Source organism: Trichoderma gamsii (assembly GCF_001481775.2).
Source record: "Trichoderma gamsii strain T6085 chromosome Unknown Scaffold_49.2, whole genome shotgun sequence".
Lineage (NCBI taxonomy): Eukaryota > Fungi > Ascomycota > Sordariomycetes > Hypocreales > Hypocreaceae > Trichoderma > Trichoderma gamsii.
In genome coordinates this window covers 206,657-225,607 of record NW_020171386.1, presented here as the reverse complement: position 1 = coordinate 225,607, position 18,951 = coordinate 206,657, and the positions used below count along the sequence as shown (strand labels likewise).

At 50.5% G+C, this 18,951-nt stretch overlaps 5 protein-coding genes across 5 annotated transcripts; 2 read left to right on the top strand and 3 right to left on the bottom strand.

Moving 5' to 3' along the window:
* Positions 1-3,118: 3,118 nt before the first annotated feature.
* TGAM01_v209677 (phosphoglycerate mutase) lies at positions 3,119-4,890 on the bottom strand (the record flags this gene model as incomplete). Its single annotated transcript, XM_024550616.1, has 5 exons — positions 3,119-3,206; positions 3,272-3,505; positions 3,630-3,893; positions 4,159-4,347; positions 4,712-4,890. The coding sequence occupies 5 exons, from the start codon at positions 4,888-4,890 to the stop codon at positions 3,119-3,121; spliced, it is 954 nt and encodes a 317-aa protein (XP_024404658.1).
* A 1,333-nt stretch (positions 4,891-6,223) lies between these two features.
* On the top strand, positions 6,224-6,591 carry TGAM01_v209676 (hypothetical protein; the record flags this gene model as incomplete). The annotated part of the gene is made up of 2 exons (XM_018808040.1): positions 6,224-6,355; positions 6,424-6,591. 2 exons carry the CDS (start codon positions 6,224-6,226, stop codon positions 6,589-6,591), a joined length of 300 nt encoding a protein of 99 aa, XP_018658697.1.
* Positions 6,592-7,141: 550 nt separating this feature from the next.
* TGAM01_v209675 (ubiquitin carboxyl-terminal hydrolase 6) lies at positions 7,142-8,978 on the bottom strand (the record flags this gene model as incomplete). Its single annotated transcript, XM_018808041.1, has 2 exons — positions 7,142-8,805; positions 8,960-8,978. The coding sequence occupies 2 exons, from the start codon at positions 8,976-8,978 to the stop codon at positions 7,142-7,144; spliced, it is 1,683 nt and encodes a 560-aa protein (XP_018658698.1).
* A 5,301-nt stretch (positions 8,979-14,279) lies between these two features.
* TGAM01_v209674 (actin-like protein 2/3 complex subunit 4) lies at positions 14,280-15,393 on the bottom strand (the record flags this gene model as incomplete). The annotated part of the gene is made up of 7 exons (XM_024550615.1): positions 14,280-14,288; positions 14,344-14,388; positions 14,462-14,587; positions 14,660-14,700; positions 14,767-15,052; positions 15,104-15,185; positions 15,224-15,393. 7 exons carry the CDS (start codon positions 15,391-15,393, stop codon positions 14,280-14,282), a joined length of 759 nt encoding a protein of 252 aa, XP_024404657.1.
* A 1,171-nt stretch (positions 15,394-16,564) lies between these two features.
* On the top strand, positions 16,565-17,543 carry TGAM01_v209673 (hypothetical protein; the record flags this gene model as incomplete). The annotated part of the gene is made up of 2 exons (XM_018808043.1): positions 16,565-16,959; positions 17,033-17,543. The coding sequence occupies 2 exons, from the start codon at positions 16,565-16,567 to the stop codon at positions 17,541-17,543; spliced, it is 906 nt and encodes a 301-aa protein (XP_018658700.1).
* Positions 17,544-18,951: the final 1,408 nt, after the last annotated feature.

The following is an 18,951-nucleotide window of genomic DNA, read 5'->3' as shown; positions in this document are numbered from 1 at the left end:
CCAACCCTGTTCGCGCCTGTTGCGGTTTGTTTTGCGCCACTCCGTGCCATCCAGCGAATCAGGGGCCCTCTACACTCAGGTGCATAAACGAGGGACCTGGCAAGTCTCAGTCTTGTGGAACGTGAGCGGCACGGCGATAGCATTTGGCGCCCCTGGTCGCGCTACCGGCGTCAGAATGGGGAGACGCTGCACGGAGCGCATGGAGGCTTGTGGAGATGAAGCATCCGATAGTGACGGGGGACGGAGTACTCCGGATGCACAAGAGCGAGCTCACTACGCGAGACCTAAAATCCTTCTCCACAGCATCCCGACTGCAGAGAACAGCGGTGAACAGATGATCGAACGATCTATTCTTGGAAAGCACAGACGACGATGCAGCAATAAGCTACAGGGGGAGCTCTGGTGTACAAATGTATTCATCTGAGGCTCAATGGCAAAGCACACAGAAGAAAAGGGCGCCCAACAGCGGAAAGCAGAAGAAAGAAAAGAAAATTTCCAGTCTGCATATGCGACCTCTCTGTGGGTTGGCAAGAGACCACTGCCATTGTGTCTCATCAGCTTCTTATTCCCTGATCTTAGGCACTAGCTCGATCATCTACGCTTGCCAGGTGGCTGGAGCTGCTGGTAGGTTTGATTCCCTGCCACCAGGACACAAGGAAAGGCCAACAGCTCCCCTTCCCCCTGCAGTTGGCTCCTCTTATTCCGTTCCAGTCAGTAGCAGCAACGTCTCTTTCTGCTCGTACTTGTATACCCAGCCCGTTATTGAGCGTCGGGAAAGCAAGTCTCCTTCCTTGGCACGCCCTGCTGGCTTTCCTCTGCTGCATATTGCGATTGGCGTCAGAGTCAGTAGATGGAACAAGGTTCATGCGACGAGATGGCCACATATATGCTTTTCTCAAAAGTTTCCAGCGTTGAGCAGGGGCGGATTCAACCAATGGTCCCCCCAAGCAAGCCGCGGCACTCGAGCTTTTTCCAACTAAACCCACCTATCGGCTCGTGTCGCCACTAAAGCCATCAGAAAACTGTCGCCCACGGAACGGTGCGCTCTTGCAGGTGCATAGTCGCCCGTGATCCGCTGACACCTTGGGGGGTCCCTGGACTAGGCCGCGGCGTATGGCTCGAGACTTGCAAGTGGGTTTCTAAACAAAGCGGGCGATTCTCCATACCTGCGTACAAACCACGTATCCGTGACAAGCTCGACATGCTTTTAGAACTTGGCCACGTCTCTCCGCATACGCCAGACTTCTGCAGACTTACTGCGCCTCAATAGTAGCAGCATAGCTGTTACTTTACCCAGCCGGGACCAAGAGGGGGAGAGGAGAAGACATGCGTCATGCTGAGGCAAAGGGGGGGTTTTAGTAAGTCGGACAGGACGTACAAGTAGGAGATACCTATTTGCCAATGCCACCTTTATCTCCGACAGGAGAGTGGGATAGGTATAGCTGTACTGATATGATAATAGAAGCCATTGCAAACGGGCTGATTTGTTTTTGTCCTAGGAAATATTAGGTACTTGTGCCACCTGTTATATCCAGGCTCTATCTGGATTCAAAGGTGAGAAACTTGTCAACACACCCTCTTCAAGCTTCTTGCCAATTAACCGCTGGTATGTTAGCTACCGATGAGCAGGGACTTACGCACAACTGTAGATGCCACTACCAGCCGCAGCCCGTCCAATCCATAAGCTTTTCCCCAAGGATCCAGAGGGCGGCAAACAAGGCCATTCGCTACTATCTGTGCCAAAGCAAGTGGGTAAACGCAGCTAGTAATACTCTGCTAGTAGGAGTTATGAGCCAGTGATAGGCGGCAAAACGGGATCAAGTATTTGCCTCACCGCCACGACATCTGACCCAGCGACAGCTAACCTAAACTTTCAAGGCACGGAGTACCTACTTTCGCACATGGTACCTTTCTTTTCAGGTGAAATATGACGATGAAACCTCTACTGAACCCGCTACCGGCGCGGTTCCACCCGTGCTACGGTATCTGGGCAATTGGGTTGCATGATCTTTGGGGGACTGCTGGGTGGGCTACAGTGGAGGATACTGAACCCCAGCCTCTCGGATCTGCAGGCTTATGACCCGGCCCGCCTAGCCGGAACCATTAAGCGGAAGACCGATGTGAATGACCGGCAAATGCGGAGCGCTATAGGCAGAGACGACAGAGACTCCTCCGTCTTTTTCTTTGATTTGGAGATGCCAAGTTAAGGCCGATCCCCGGAAATGGCGTAAGGTCGGCGGGAGAGTGACTAGGGAGGTCTGGCTAGGCTGTGTCGAAGCGAGCTGAAAATCGTCGAGGGTCAGCTTGAGTTGTCTGTTGAAGCAAGGGACCACTGACTCGAGCAAAGATGCAAGGGAGCCTGGGAGGAGAAAGATGACGCAGATACGTGGCCATGGTCTCTCCTCCCCCCCTCCCGGAACCAAATCTGCTTGTTGTGTTATTGCCGGTATTGGAAGAGAGAGACTGCCGAGCCATGTCAATCGAACAGCCCAGATGATACCTATCAAGCCATCCACCCGCGTCATGAATGGTGGTGGCGTGGCATCTTTCTATAAGTTGGTTAAGGGAAAAAGATGTCAGACTAACGGGCCTTGCCGGATAGGCCAAGCATCATGATGTGTAAGGCTCTTGAATAGAGCAAGCATAGCTTAACCGAAAAGTTGCCAGACGTTGATTTTGAAAGATGGTGGGTTAATGTACTTGAAGCCAGCCAAGGTGCCTTGCTTGCATGCCTTTTCGAATATGACTTGAACGAATAGGCTAGGATCGACCTATAATATGCCCATCCTCTTTCTTCTAGCTGCTGGGGATGCTGCTTATACTCTCTGCTAATTCTATCTCTTCTCGGACGCATTCAGAATACAACACAAGGGCAGTAAGCGGTTTTGGATATATCGCTTAAGTAAATTACTGCGCGAGATGGAGGCTTCGGCAAGAGCAGTTGAATCGGGCCAAGGATAAGCTAAGACGGCATAGATTGTATAAGCATGTCTTTTGCCCAAGAGCCAAAGATACATGCTATGCGTAGGTCACAAATACAAAATTTATATGTCTCAAAGCCTCTAATGCCGATGCAAAGTCTCTCGATATAACCGTGGAAAGATTTGTCGCTGAGGCTTCAAGCCTGGGCCTCCTTTTCTAAGATGTCGACAACAAAGGCTCCGCCAAGAAGGATGGCTGGCTCGTCAATGTTGTGATGCTCGTAACTGGAACCCACAATCAGCATTTCTCAGCAGGGGACTTGCATATACTTGTACAGCTTGTTTCTTACCTCAGAGTGCCCACTCCACCAGCTTCGAGTAAGAATGCTGGGCCATCCTGTAGGGTCTTGCCAGCCCAGCGCATCGAAAAGGCTCGTAAAATGTGTCCATGTGCAACGATGAGAACGTCGCCGGATTTCTTATGCGGGAGCTGGCCGTCGGACGAGTTGAGTGCAGGCTCATGATATTTTTTACGGATATCGGCAATGAGACGGTCTAGACGATCAGTGACATCTTGGGGGCTCCTGTGACATGTCAGATATGAGAATTAGATTAGGAATGCTTGTAGAGAAATCTAAAGAGGCGTGTGCCGTGGGTAGGATGTGCTCGGTAATCTGGTAAGATTTGGGTCGTCAGGGCGTGACATACTCTCCTCCTGGACAGCCATCTCTCCAAATGTCCCAAGTTCCCTCAATGCCTTGCTCGGCTCTCATTCTGCGAATCTCCGGGCTTGTGATGCCTTCGTAGTCGCCGTAGTCCCACTCTCGAATGTCCTCGGTAACTTCGACTGTGGCGCCACATTTAAGGCCACCGCCAGCAGAGCCGCCGTGTAGTTGCCAGGGTAATGGCCCAGATACTCCAATATTGAGCAACTCAAATGTCCGTTGGGCTCGTTTCCGGGGAGAGACGTAGCTGGTTCGGGGAGATTACCCAAAATATTTAGCTCTTGTTTTCAACACGTAATGTATACGATGGAACTGTTTTGCCTCGATTCGAGTTGCAAGCGGAGCGGGTGTCCCTCGTGTGCGGTATGCATGAGAAACGGAACAAACAGTGGAATTGAAATGTGTTGTTACATTGTACCCCGACAAAATCACCAAAAAGAGACTTCTCTCAGCTCATGATAAGAGATGAAACTCGTGATGCAGAGGGTTATAAGTGAACAGTGGGAGCATACGCGAAGTAAAGGATACCGCGCCAACTGTGGTTTTCGACTAGACGGTGTTCGGGATGAAGACGAGACACGAGCTTATGTGCCTTGCCGAGAGGAAACCCAAAAGAAGTAAAGGAAAAGAGAAGTTTGGTGTAGTAGCCAGTCGAGAACAACAAATAGACGATCCATTGGTCGACAGAAACGTTCTTCAGACTCGTACAATTGCGCGTATATGTAGCAAACAATCTGAACATGAGAACTGAGAACTGAGGTGTTACGAGTTTCAAATATCATGTATAGCTCGATGAAATAGGTAAGGACAGTGGAAAGATTGAGGGTGTTTGCTGTTCCTCTTAACCCCGTTTCTTGAAGAGGAGCGAAACAGGGCAGCAACTCAAGATAGCACGAGGTTATGACGGAATGGGGGGGGAGAGTCGAGAGAGCTCAAAATCAAACGATTAAAGTGCGTGACTTTTGGCAAATGAACCAGGTAATGGGAGATGTGCAATGTAGTTCCGAAACTGTAAGACAAAGCTGGAAGGCCGGTTTGAAGGAAAAGGAAATATGCGGGACTTACATATGCGACAGCTGTCGAGGGACAATCAAACGGTCATCGCCCACAAGAGCTCTGCCTGTAGCAATGATTCGCTTCTCTCCATTGGCCGTCAGGGGAATGTCGCTGCTGCCTGTATGTCGGCCGTTGAGTGACCATTCAGTCTCTCCATGGCGGACGATGAAGACGCGGGGAGCAGCCATATTGGCGATGTATAGAGAGTGAGAGAGGGCCACGAGTTGTTTTGTACTGATGGCGGAGTGCGGGGAAAGAGACGAGAATGGAAAATGTCAACCGGAAAAAGAGAAGATGATGCTTCAAGAGCTGTTGAAGACGCCAAGTTTATTCGACAGTCCTCATTTCAATGGAATATAATTGTCTGTTGCTCAGCAAATGAGCGTCAATAGAGCTCTTGACTTGTGGTTTAGTCATTATTAGCGGGCTGCCGGAGGGGTCGGTTTAGCGGGTATTTTGGTGGTGATGTCACTTACCCAGTAACTGGGTGGTTTGTCCGTATAGAAGCTGGGCGGGCGACTTGCTGTATCCGGCTACTGAATCGCCAAGATGGATTATTTTTCCGCATGGCTGCTTGATTGGATCGGGAGAGCAACACAAGTTGATATGGCATGTATAGTAAGCGTGAAAAGAGAAAAAAAGAAGAGCAGAGAATAGATTCTGCCAAGATTCGAGCGGTCAAAAGAAGAACATGGCAGTATTCTTTATGGAAGGAGCGTTAACGAAAAGAATGTTACTTTGGGCCTGAGCCTCGTGTGGCTGGTTTGTCGCAGCGCCTCCTTGCATTCTAGGCCCATTGCATGTGGAAAAGCCACTGGTTTTTTTTTCTCTCCTTCAGCATGAAGAAATGTCTTTCAACCTTAACTTCCCTTTCTCTTTAAACGAGCTTCTTCGTCAGATAAACTCATCAATCAGAGACTCTTAATCTCAGCCTATCTACAGCTCCTTGCTTTAATCTTCTTGGCCGCCCCAATTGAGCTTCCATCGTGATGACCTCCATCGCATCATGGGCCACCGCGCAGCCTCGTCATCCTCGGCCTTGCCCCGCTTCTTACTAAGTCTTTCAGCCTCCTCCACTTCATCGCAGCAGCAGCTTCACGGCCCGCCATTGTCGCCCGATTCTGCCTGTCAAAGCACCGGCCAAGACAGCATCGAGTTGGTGGCCGTTCGTCATCAATCGTGGAGCAACAGCGATAACCTGTTGACTGCTGCTGCTGCTGCTGCTGCTACGCCTCGTGTCGTCGGGCATAAGCGGGCCTCTTTGTCTTTGCCAGTTGTAGCAACGCCATCATCATCATCGACCTCTGTCCCGGAGGAGGAGAAAATTGCGTCTTTGGAACGGGACAAGCATCTGGGACTGGGATTGGGAGGGAGAAGCCGTAGCAGCACGACTACTTTGGCGTGCTCGACAGTTTCGGCGACCGATTCTCTGGGCAAGGGAATTACCCCGGCTGAGCGCCAGAACAAGGCCAACCGAGTCTGGAGAGGCTACTGGTGACAAAAAGAAAAAAGATTTTCAAGATGACATCCAGGATCCCCTTGACCAAGCAACAAAAATGGAGGGGCGGCGTCTGGGCCGTGGCCTTTGCCGCCGTCGTCATGGTCGGAACCCTGACCGGCGCCCAGCTCAAGTCAGACAAGCAGAAGGAGGAAGTCAGTCAAATCTTTCTTTTCTCCCACAACTCGGGATTATACAATTCTTGTCTGCTAACTTATTCCAGGCTATCCGGGAGTTTCGCCAGATTACTCCCTCTGAGCAGATCGCCATGCTCGAGAAGCAGCGATCTACGCTTGTAGAGCAGCAAACTGCTTTGCAAAAGAAGCTGGACGTGTTCAAAGAGCGCGCCCAAGAAAGACGACAAGAGAAAGAGAATGCCAAGAAGGTCTAGCATTGCCGCTTGATTGCTGCTTTTTCCAGACGAGAGAAAAAGAAGAAAAGAGGAATTAAATCAGCCCTTTACGGTGATGGGCTGCCCAATTTAACTCCAAGATAACTGTAACATTATTTCATTTGAGTCTTTTGGGATCAAGGTCACTGGCTTTCATCCCATTCATACGATACTACAGCTCAGCCGCACATTGCTGTATGTACATTCAGTCACTGGCGCAACTGGTCGATGGAAAAACGGTTGGAGAGAGGGCTGGTTTTGGTAACATGACGATACCCCTATATAGAGAGTCTCGCGCAAAGAGATTTTTTTTTTTTTTTTTTTTTCGTACAAAATGTTTATTATCTGGTCAACTTGACCGTATTCATATTCTGTTCTATTCGTCATGGCATATGTCTAAAGGACAGATGATCCAACAGCCTAGGCAAAGTCCATCTTTTCGCCATCTTCGCCTACTAACTAGTAGCTAGTAACTAATCCAAACGCCCAGCTTCCATATGATTCCAATTTCCCGTTTTTAACTGTGCAATAACTCAGGTCTAATCCTGCCTTACTCTTCAACACCCTCGGAGCTAGGCAGGGGAATTGCCTTGTAAAGCAAAATCAGCGCCGAGTGAGACTCGCCACCGCCGGCCAAGGCCTCGACCTTGTCGACGGTTACCTCGGTCACCTTGTCGTCGTTGAACCACCACCAGTTTCCATCCTCCTTCTCCTTCTTGCCCGTTTTGGGGTCCACAGTTCCCGTCTTCTTGACATACGCCGTGTAGTGGCCACTATCCGCGCTGGCACCCTGGTGGGTAACAACACCGCGCAGCTCGTATAGACCAGATTGGTTGGCACCGTCGTCGTCACGAAGAGAAGGGTTAATCAGTGAGTTGAGCTCCTTCTTGGCAGCCAGAAGCGCAGCCTCGCTCTCCGCCTCGACCTGGGCATCGGTCTTGTATGTCTCACCCATGACGGTATCGCCATCATCCGCCTGTTGCGGCTTGCTCTCATCCTTCTTCTTCTTCTGCTGTGCCAGCTCTCTCTCCGAAGGCAGGCCCGAGCCACCGGCAACGTCACTCATATCCTTGTCATGCGTCTTCTTGCGACGCTTGCGGGCGCGGTCGATATCCTCCTCATCCTTTCGGACCTCACGAACCTTGTCTCGGACCGGAATCAGAGCCGATTTCAGGTCATCAGAGCAGAACTCAACAATGTCCAGCTCTTGGGGGAAGGTGACTTTGCGCATAATCTTGGCCTTCTTCTTCGTTTCCTTCTTCCAGAAAAAGCGCACGAAGTGGACGGTGAGGTACTTGGGGGCTCGGGATATCTTGGACTTCTTGGTATACGTTGCATCGCGGCCAAGCACCTCAGACTTCTTTTCCAGCTGCTCGCTCAACGCAGCCAGGATTCCGTCTCGCAGATGGTTCGTCTGAGCATCAATGTGGCAGTCCAGCTTATAAAAGGCTTCACTGGATGTAATAGCCTTTTCACCTCCGTTTCGGGCTTCCTCCTCGTCGCACTCGAGGACTGAAGTAAATCGTCCTGCCATGTACTTTTCCACGAATGAGACTCCAGAGCTATCACCAGAGCCTTTGATTGTCAATTTCTGGTTCAGCTGCTGAACAATCTGGGACCAGGCCTCTTCAGCATCCTGCTGAGCATAGCCGGGGCCAGTTCTCGACTTTTCGGCAAATTGAGGAAAGACAATTCTCAGAGCCGCCAAGAAGTCCATGGGCGGCAGAGAATCAAGCGTGGCTCCCATCTTCTTGTAGAGACCAGAGAGCTGAGAAGCCAGATCTTGTCGACTTGTGCCAGGCACAGCGTTATAAGTGGTGAGAGCCGTCTGGAGCTCGGGGATCGAACGCAGCGTCTGCAGAGTCGAGTTTAGGTAGCAAGTGTTGCCGAGATTGACGAGACCTGCAGGAGTGGCTCCCACTTGCTGAGCTTGCTCGGCCTCGGTCATATCCTCAACAAACTTGATGGCCTCGGACGGACGAACAAGATCCGCGCCACCATCTCCCGGTGTGCCCAGCATCATGATGTTCTGGCCGGCCTTGAGGCCCAATTTGCTCATGTCTGCGTCATCTTTGAGCTGACCACCCTTGATGAGGATCTTTTGTCGTTCGGGCTCGACGTTGGTAAGGCTGAAGAGCTGAAGCTTGAAATCCAGTCCACTAGACTCGGGATCGACGTCTACGTTGTACTTCTTGCCCTGATGCTTAACAGCAACTGAAAGAAGTTAATACTCGTGTCAGTTCGGTGTGGTAGGGTCAATTTCATGCATGAAGAATAAAGGAAATGGGGCAAGTATTGGAGGCTGTTGAAGGCAGAACAAACAGACAGCCAGACAGACAGATGGCTGATATGGTGGGGTATCACGAACCAGTTATTGTGGAAGCCATGGTTGCAAAATGGCGGGCCGACTCAGCAGCAGCTGAACGATGAAATATGAAGCTGTAAATACAGAAAACGATGGCACAAGGAAAGTTGAAGTTCGATGATACTGGCCCAGAAGGGAAAATTAGCAATCGTAGTGAAGCTGCCAGGAGAGACGCAGACAGAAGCCGAGAGAAGAGCTGCGGAGCCGTTGCTGCGTCACGGTAGCAACCTGGCGAGGAGATGTGGCGCGGGTTACCAGCTTCAATGACTCGCACGTGATATGGCTGTGGCTGGTTGCGGCTAGGTAGATGCCAGTGACATAATCCTTCAACGCATGCTCTCGGTTATGCTCTCGGTTATATCATGTGAAAGTAAACTTGATTCTGTATTTATCTGCTAGGTGTTACTTTTTATTCTTTGCCAATGACGATCAATAGATGTGGTGGTTCAGGTCTTTAGAGATTAGATTGTGGTTCGTGTGAACATATTGGCGGCTTCTGAGCTCTTTGTGCTTGATAACCCTAATCTACCTGGTTATTTCCATATATTCATCTGTATCAAAGGAAAGAGCGCGTGCCCATTTCAAAAAGGTGTTTACGAAGTCAGAGTACATAAAAATGCCTCCCTATCAGTAGATAATAGTTGCAGCTTCGAATAGCGTAAACAAGAAAGTTGCGCCCCATATCGACACGTGAAAGATATAGCCCAGCCAAGAAATATCCATTGGCAAATAGAAGGAAAAAGAAAGAGAATTAGCAAGATACCCATAGAATCTCAGATAAATCCTTCTGGCGATGAAAAAGCAAATGGGCTTGTTTAGTTTTGAGTAAAAGCTCGGTTGAGAATGCGCTCAATGGCCGCAAATTCCAGCTTAGCCGCTTCGGCCAGAGTCAAGTCGTCAAACTGGGGTCCCATCACATATCCAACCTCTGACCAAAAGTATCCCCAGTACATGTCTGTCTGTTCGGCCTGATGTTGAAGCTCCGCGCGCTCTCTAAGGGGGAGGGACAGAATATCCCGGCTGGATTGCTCGCGAATCACAGCCACGTACCACTGTGAATCAGACGACGTCATTAGCTCATATAGACACCAGAGACCGGGGGAGAACAAAATTGCTCCAGGCTTAGTGACCGTTACTAACCTCGACAAGATCAAGGGGGAAGCCAGGCTTCGGGCCAATAGCGTACTGATGGCGCCAACTGTTCGAGAAGCGAGGGAGCTGGTAATATTCCATATCCAGCGCCTGCATGTTGGTCATCCAGGCAATGCCGTCCTTCATACACGGTGTAAAGGCGGGGCAGAACATGGCCGCCGAAACAAGGCGGCGGAGTAAGAGAGGTGTCAAATGGTTAGTGTCCTCTTGGAAAAGAATGCTTCGAGTAAGCTGGCGAATAAGCGAAAGCGTTGCTTGATAGATGGCCTCTCTTTCTTTGATCGTGATGCAATCCGTGCGAAACCAGGGGAACTTCTTGATGGTGCTGATCAAGCACTCGTAGGGGCGTTGCGGGCAGTCCCGGGAGAAGGGCGACTATAACAATCCATGCGCGTTAGTATCCAAGCGAATAAGAAAGCTAGGAACAACTGGATCTGATATTGGAGGAGAATTGGAGAAAAGAAAAGGAGAACGAGGCAAAGGTGCGGTTACGTACTCGATGAGGTACCTCAACGTGTTTGACAAGCATGACCATCTCTTCCTCTGAGATGAAGCCTTTGAAATTGTCCCACGGCTGATTGTGGTTGTAGGGCAAGATCTCAGGGACCACTCCATACCAAAAGACACCACGTGCAATAGGGAAAAGATCCTTCATGAGGTGGCCCTGAGAAGTCACCTCCACCTCGATGGTGCGTTCGCCCAGACGGGCATATCGGCCAGCGGCGACATTGAGGCGGTGTCGCTCCACAGCTCTCATGGCATCTTCAAGCGAGACAAACTCGACGTAGGCGTCCATCGTCTTGCTGGTCACCTTGTCCATGATGATGTGCACGCCTTCGTCAGAGTCATTCAAGATTTTAGAGTTGCGACCGAGAAAGGCAATAACCTCGGCGCGAGTCGTGGCGAAAGGAATCTAAGTAGCAACGTTAGCAAAACAGCCTTGCTTTACATCGCCAAAAGGAAAAGGAAAGGGGCAAAAGAGAGGATAGTAGAGTGAAAGGGGAGTAATAGACAAGTCACAACGCACATTCTTCAGCTTGACGATTCCCCAATTCATAGGCTTTGCCATTCTAGCCGACTCAACAAAGGGAAAGTTGGCCGGGTCCATGGCCTCAGCCAGCGTGGGCAGTCCAGAACGAGTGTCAGTCAACAGTACAAGCTTATTCGATTCCTGTACCTCTCTCAGTGGAGCGGTGTTGATACGATCAAGCGGGATCTCAGAAAGTCCGGTTGTATCGCTTAGACGCACGCCAAAGGGACGCACAATCTGCCGCACAAGCTGGGCTTCCATGTTCCGATGCTCATTGTCAACAGGGGTTGCAGCCGCCGCTCCTAGATCAAATCTAGGGGGAGGCTGCATCATGAGAGGGCTAACACCAGCACGTCCTGCAGTCCGAGGTGCGTAGTTGCGCGGCTCACTGGCTGCGGTCGTGACGCCTGGGCTGAAGTAACCGCGTCCAAATGCGCCATGCCGACGAGTCGGAGTTGAATTAGCAGGTTCTTCGCTCCCCTCGCTAGATCGAAGTGAATTAAGAGAGTAACTGTGCGGGATCTTCTGCGGCTGACGGTATCCGAGAACAGACTGAGACGACTCAGGACTAAACCCGTAGGGTGATTCGGCCTGGCTCTCCACAGTAGCAAGAGAGAGAGAGTCGCTGGTCGGTGGCTCAACGGTTGAACTACCAACTTCCTCATTTCCTTCGCTGGATCGAAGAGAGTTGAGAGAATGGCTGTGTGTGATCTGTGGCGAGATCCGGGGCAGAACCTGCTGTGGGGGGTGAGAAAAACCATAAGGAGTATAGACCGGCGAAGGGCCAAACTTGAAAGTGGCTTGGGCCTGTCTCTCGACAGCAGCGATAGACTCATGGGCAAGCGCTTCGGCTGTTCGAGGTGGTGGACGCGTGAACCCATAAGGCGTGTAAGACGGCGAGGGCCCAAACTCAAAGGTCTCATTAGCCTGTCTCTCAGCAGAAGCGACAGAGTATCTCGCCGAGTCGTCGGGCAGAGCTTGCGAGTGGACGTATCGAGGATAACGGAGATCGGGAGGGTTCTCTCCCACTGCAAGCTCCGACCCGTCGTGCGAATAGCGCACTGACTCTTGAGATTCGTCGATGCTTCCACTGTTTGACTTGCCTTCCTAAGACTCATCCACAGTGGTTCTCGCGTCGCGGCTAGGAGTATGAGCCAGGGCAAATGAAACAAGGTCAGTGCCGTCTTGGCTTTGCTCTTGAGGGAATAGCTGAGGATTCTGGATCGGTGGATATTCAGTCAAGGGCGGAACTCCAGTTGGCAAAGGATATTGAAAAGAAGGGTGAGGTGGGTTGGGGTCAAATCGAAAAGGTATAGCACTTCCACCCACGCCTGGGATGAAGTTACCGCCCACGTGTGACAAAGGAATTCCAATCGCAGTTGCGGCAGGGTTCTCGGCCACGAAGCGAGGATGATTTCCAACATCTGTAGCGGGAAGAACTCCAGGCATCGGGTGCGAATGACTCTCGGTCGCAAGAGGAGAGCTATCACCAGGGCCAGGCCACTATCCAGCTGATAAGTATTGATCAAGACAACAGCCAAATGACTGGTAGGTAGCTAACCGATTGTGAAATCGAGACAAGAAAATACTTACCTTTGCGGGTGTGGAAGGAACCCAGGCATTAGCAGATGGGTTAAAAGAACTATGTTGAACCAATTTTGCACGATCCAAGTCTGTGTCAGCGTCGCTGTATGTATACAGAGAAGAATCAAAGTCACTTCCGCTTTGAGCAATGTCAGACCGGTTGCCGCTGCGCGAACTTTCGGGAATGGTGGAGAGGCGACTGGCGGAGTGACTGGAAGCTAGCTGAGCACGCTGTCTACCTGTGAGAGGCGATGACTGAGTTGCTGCCGACTTGGGATCCACAAAGGGTGCTTCCCCGAAGTTAAGGTCGCGAGCTTTCTCACGACGTGAAGCCATGTTGACGCGTTGGGCTAACGAAGATTAGCAAGGGTCTCGTACAGCAAAGGGAAAGAAAGAGCTGGAGTAAGATATTTCGAAGATGAGATGAGATGGTAGAGACATGTGTGTGGTGATATGAGATGGGAGCGAAGAAATGTGCTCGTTGGAACATCTGCACATCAGCCGAGGATTTCAGGAACCAAAAGTCGAAGAATAGTAGTTACGCTACCCATGAGGAGAAGGGATCTGAGGAAACGTAACAGACCGAATTACCTGTCAAAAACAAACCTTTTGCTTTCAGAGTGTTTGGAGTTGGAACGAGTTGGAGGTGCCTGATGGCGGTGTCATGAAGCCAAAGGTGGCGATGGTGAGGTGTAAGGAAGATAGCAACTTGGAGAGGGGGGAGGGGAGAAGGGAACGAGAGGATAAAAGAAGAGAAGTGAATAGAAGTGGCGGTGTTGAAAATTTCCTCGCGTCTTGTTTGCACGAAGCCACGCGGAAGTGATAAACGCAGGAGAAGAGCGTAACGGGCAGCTAGCTTCGCGTTTGTTGCCAGTTGCTAGGGCTGCCAGCTGCAAAAGATGAGGATGATGCCGACATCGGCGACAATTTAAGATTGCCAAGCTGTTGAACTGTTTGCCAGTTATCCCAAGCAGCTCAATGACCGGGTCCCGCTATATAACAGCTGTCGAGCCCAGGGAGAGGACGGTGAAAAGCCACGTGGGAGCTGTTTCAAGATAAATGAGAACACAACGTTTGCGGATATGAGTTTTTGAGTTCAATGATGTTGAGGAACGAATTTTGAGGAATCAAGTTGATCCTGGCTCTCTTGACTGCCTTGTTTGATTGTAACAGCCGTGTCATTGATGTTCAGTTGTCGTCGTCCGTGCTCCCCATCGAACGGATGTGGCTGTTCCAAGGCTCAACTCGCAAAGTGGGCTTACATTGACAGCCAGTAGTTCTAAGCTGACTCTTGACACGCATGAAGCTCCAGCAGATAGTGCTCCTCGCCGGAGGAAGCTGGCTATTAGCAATGGGACAGGTATTCGGACTGTCTTATTCTTTCCCCGATTCTTCTATCACAGCATGCAGAAACAGAACAGAATCCCACTGGGACGTAAGCTGGCATCAAGTAAATTTAGACAATGATAATGATATTTTTTTCATTAGCTCTCAGTTGTTTATACCTATATGCAGCGCCCCTTGATCCCCATCTCGTGGATACATGTTTATCGCAGTTTAATCAAACTTCAAGCCGTTGGTTAGATACGCCCTGCTGCACGAAGAAGGGGAAAGTACTCACAGGTGTCAAGAAAGACTCGGCAACAAATCGTGCTCTGGCGTTAAGCTGCAAAGCGGGAGATATTTCGTTAGTCGATATCCAACATCCAGTTTGCGGCAGAGTAGTGTATAGGACGTACGAAGAGCTTCATCTCGGAAATCTCCTTGTCAACCTCCTCTTGGAATTCAATGATAAAGTCGACAAGCTTGTGCTTCAACATCTCTTCGGTGTGGAAGTTTGTTATCAGGAAAGAAATGTCGTAGCCCTGTGTTGAATTGCAAATTAGCATGTGTTTTCTACTAACTGCTAAGCTTTCGATTGTCCATCCACTACTCACAGGAATAGGTTTTCTCCGCAGGATAAAGAATGACTCCGCTCCTATAATGAAATCCAACTGTCAGATCATCTGTATCCCCATTTTGGCGGAACGCGGCGGGCACCGACTCATTTCCAGGAATCTGGTAAACTTGTGGACGAGCAGGTTCTCAATCTCATCGGCCTGCTTGATCTTGATGCTGATGCGGACAGAGTTGATGCTCGGCTCGATCAAGACTCGCTCGTTCTCGTTGCGGGCAATGGTCAGGGGCGTGAGCAGCACCTCGGGGGAGGTCTGAGCTTCGATCTCGGGGACATTGTGACGCTCGGTGGTCTGGGAGGCGAAGTTGGAGAGAGTCAGGGCGGCAATCAGGCTGCTTCGTACGCACTGGAGGTACGGCCGCAGTGATTGAGACTATCGTCAAGCTCGGTCAGTTGGTCAGTTCAAGCTGCCCCCCAAAAAAACGAAAGCTGACCGCTGGGCTGTTGCTTCTCTAAGGGGGGGCATATTTGGCAGATGAATGGCGAGAACGAGAAGAAGAAGAAGACTATGTGAGGTAGAGGGCGGTGCCGGATCTAAACGTACCATGACTGCTGCTCAAGCTGCTGCTGCTGCGGTGGTTTGTCGAGATGGTGGTTGGAGCCTCGATCCGGTACTTCGTTACGTGGACGGGATACGCGGGGCTCGATGTCACAGCTCCGAGCCTCCTTTGGGGGCAAGGTGGGGCAGCGGCTTGACGGAGTACGTACCTCCATATGGCAGCGCTGGTGACGTTTGTCGTGATCGGCCAGTCATGTGATGAAAGAGCAGAAAGAAGATGCAGCTTTATTGGAAGGTATTAGTAGTAGTTCCGTTCTACATGTTGATCAATCCGGGTAGCTGTAGTCTCTGGAGTCAATCCGTGGTGCTACAAGTATAGCAACACACTTTGTAGTACATTCGTTTGCAAAGGCCTTTGTCCAAGTGCTGCGATTGGCGGTGGCCGTTGGCTACAAGCAACTTTAGCGCTATGGACAAGGTTTTCGGAAGCTGTGGTTTGTCCGCTCGCCAAGCTCCTTAGCATGGGATTTAATCAGACTGTGATAACGAAGCTTCAGCCAACCGCATGTGAGCTCCAGTTGGGTCCCCTAAGCCATGGGGCTTTGGCGAGCGTTGACTGGCTCTCTGCCAAGAAGAGCACATTTTCCTGTAGACCTGGAACCACTCAAGAGACCTTGGTAGTTTCGTATGCAAATAAAGTTTCTAAGAACGGAGGGGTACCTTTCGGTTAGACTTCTGGGCCAGTGCCGGGTAAGAGTCTCTGGCAACCTCGACAGCGTCTATTGTCGTACGATGTAACTGTACCTGGCCATGGTACCTCATGCTATGGCCTTAGTACATGCAAGGCACGGCAATGTGCTTCGGTCTCTTGTCTGTAGTGCCCGGAATTAGTCATTAATTGCTCATGTCGGAGATCGAGCTCTAGAGTCGAGGAGCTTCAACAGGCTCGGTGTTTGCGACAAGTCCTTGTGCCAACTATTCCAGGAACAGGACCAACGCTATCGCAAAGCGTTTCTTTTCCCCCCCTCTCTTTTTCTGTAAAATCTAGGTAAAATCTAGGTAGGTATAGACATTCTGCTCCATACAGTTTCACACCAATCCACCTCGTTTTCCAATCACATACCTCTATTCGTGCTCATCACCTCACCATCTCTCGGGATTGCAACCCTGGCGGGCTTACCTACATAATTCCTACTGCAACCAGGCCTGCAGCTGCAGTTAGGCTCCCGCTTGCTACTACGCAATTGCCGGAGCTTTCCCCTTGTCTTGTCCAACTTCTCTCTTTCAACTCTCTCTTTCTTTCTTCCCTCCCTCCATTCCCGCTGTTTCTGTATTTACACCTACTTCTAGCCAAGCCAATTCGCCTTGATCAACCAAGCCGCCATCATGTCCGCCCCCGAGAAGAACGAGGCTGAAACGCCCCTTGCCCAATTCACGGCCCGCCTAGCCGACATCAAGAAGTCATCAGGCCATACCGAGATGTGGGGGGTCGAGCTCTCTGACGACGCCTCCCACGCACCGACTCAGGTCATCCTCCAGAAGTTCCTGCGAGCCAACAATGGCGACCTGGCGGGCGCCGAGAAGCAGCTGACCGACGCCCTCACCTGGAGAAAAGAGGTGAACCCGGCATCTCTGGTGACTCAGACTTTCGACAAGAAGAAGTTCCACAACCTCGGATTCGTTTCCAACTTTACAGACGACACTGGCAAGAAGGTCATCATTACCTGGCACGTTTATGGCGCCATCAAGGACAACAACTCTACTTTTGGCGACGTCGATGAGTGAGCATCTGAATATGGAACTACCCTCCATTTTTTTCTTCTTAGGCATGCTAACCAGCTGTGTGCTCTATAGGTTCATTAGATGGCGTGCAGCGCTCATGGAGTTGGGCGTGCAGCAGCTCAATCTCAATGATATCAAGGAGCCCCTCCCAGAGGACGGCACCGACCCGTATCAGTTGATCCAGGTGCACGACTACAAGTCAGTCAGCTTCTTCCGCATGGACCCTGTCGTCAAGGCTGCCACCCAAAAGACCATTGCCGTCTTCGCCACGGGCTACCCAGAGCTGCTCTACCACAAGTACTTTGTCAACGTTCCCGCCATCATGGGTTGGATGTTTGCCGCCATGAAGTTTGTCCTCTCGGCTGCCACTTTGAAGAAGATGCACCCCATGGCCTCTGGCACTTCATTGGTCAATGAGCTCCCAGCCCTCGCCACTTCTCTGGCTCCAGAGTACGGAGGCACCGGCCGTCCTGTCCAAGAATCATTGACACTGACGACGGCTGATGTTCCCGAGGAGGCCAAGGAGGGAGATGCTTCTGCTGAGGCGGAGAGCAAGCCTGAGGGAGACCAGCAGGAGGCTTAGGCGAAAGAGGCTGAGACCGGGGCTGGGGCCTCGCCCCAGATGCAGAGGCCACAGAGATTGCTTTGCGAAAGCGGTCCAGGGCTTTCCCCTTGACTGAATCACCACTCATATCCGCGCTTCATCTCGCCAAGAGGAGGAGTGCATGTTCTTATTTTGTTTGTTTCGTTGTGTGTTTTTTTTCTTGCTGTTTGGATCCATACGAGCACGGGCTTTCAATTTGCTAGCCAGTCATTCCCGTTTATGCTCGCAATACCCCGATATCATGTCATGCACTAAAGTATTGTGCATTAGATCCCCATTTTGTGATAGCTGGCTATGAACTGGTACGACGTCTGCCATGGGCGTGTTTTGAACTATATTTTGGTTCTCATGTAGTTTCGATTTCCTTGATTGTCATTCTCTTGAGGTACCTGAACTATCTATTGTTTACTGCATCAGTAGTAGTGTCTATTTAATGTGCAGTGTTTGACTTGCTGACATTTCAAGCCAACCTCGCCGTGATATCTCAAGTGATACTTGCATACTCACCCAATTCAAGCCGAGTCACTCTTTCTCTCACTCTCTCTGAGAGGCACTTATTCCTCTTTCCTCGGAAAATGTAGTCACTTTATGAGATTGCGAGATCAATTCTGCGTCTTTCTTCCGCGCTGGCAATTATTTTCACGTCCTTGACGCGCCATTACTGAGTAGTTCGCCCCGATGCTTCGAGCCGCGCCATCAATTTGCCACACGTAACGGCGAATGCTGCCTTGGGACTCGCAGCGGCATAAAAAGAAAAAATGGTAATGAGATGGTAACACAGTCAAGTTTACAGCCCTGGTAAATTTTTGTCTCTAGTGCCAAAGATCCTAGCAGGTTGGGTGATTATTTTGTTGATGATAGTACTGTGGCGTTCATGTTTACCGCAACACATCGACTCGCCTACAAAAGGAAGAGTGCGATCATTCTAGAGGCAAAAAAAAATAATTGCTGCTACTGTGATAAGTTGATGATGCTTCTTTGAGACTTATGTCCCTGTAGTCTAGCATTTTTAGTGACTGGTTGGGCTGAGCATGGCAAGTGCGCCAGACTCTATCGTGGTGGTGGTATCGTCGAATGAGAAATGGAGCTGGGCCGATGAGAACAGAGACATTTTGACTTAGGCTGAGGCTGGAAACCCTGCAGCCGGTGAGCGCTATGCGAATACGCCCGTGGATCAGATGATGTTATCGTTGTCATTCTGTCGCCATTTTATTCTATCATAGCAGTCGTCGTTGTGAAGAAAATCGAAGGGTTGAGTGAGTGTTTTATTGTACGAGAAGACGATACCATTTTAAGATATGAGGCGGCATGAAACATTTAGCAGCAGCTGAGAATGTCGGATCATAAATTATCACCAGATGTTTGATCGGCGATAGGAGTCGAGGCT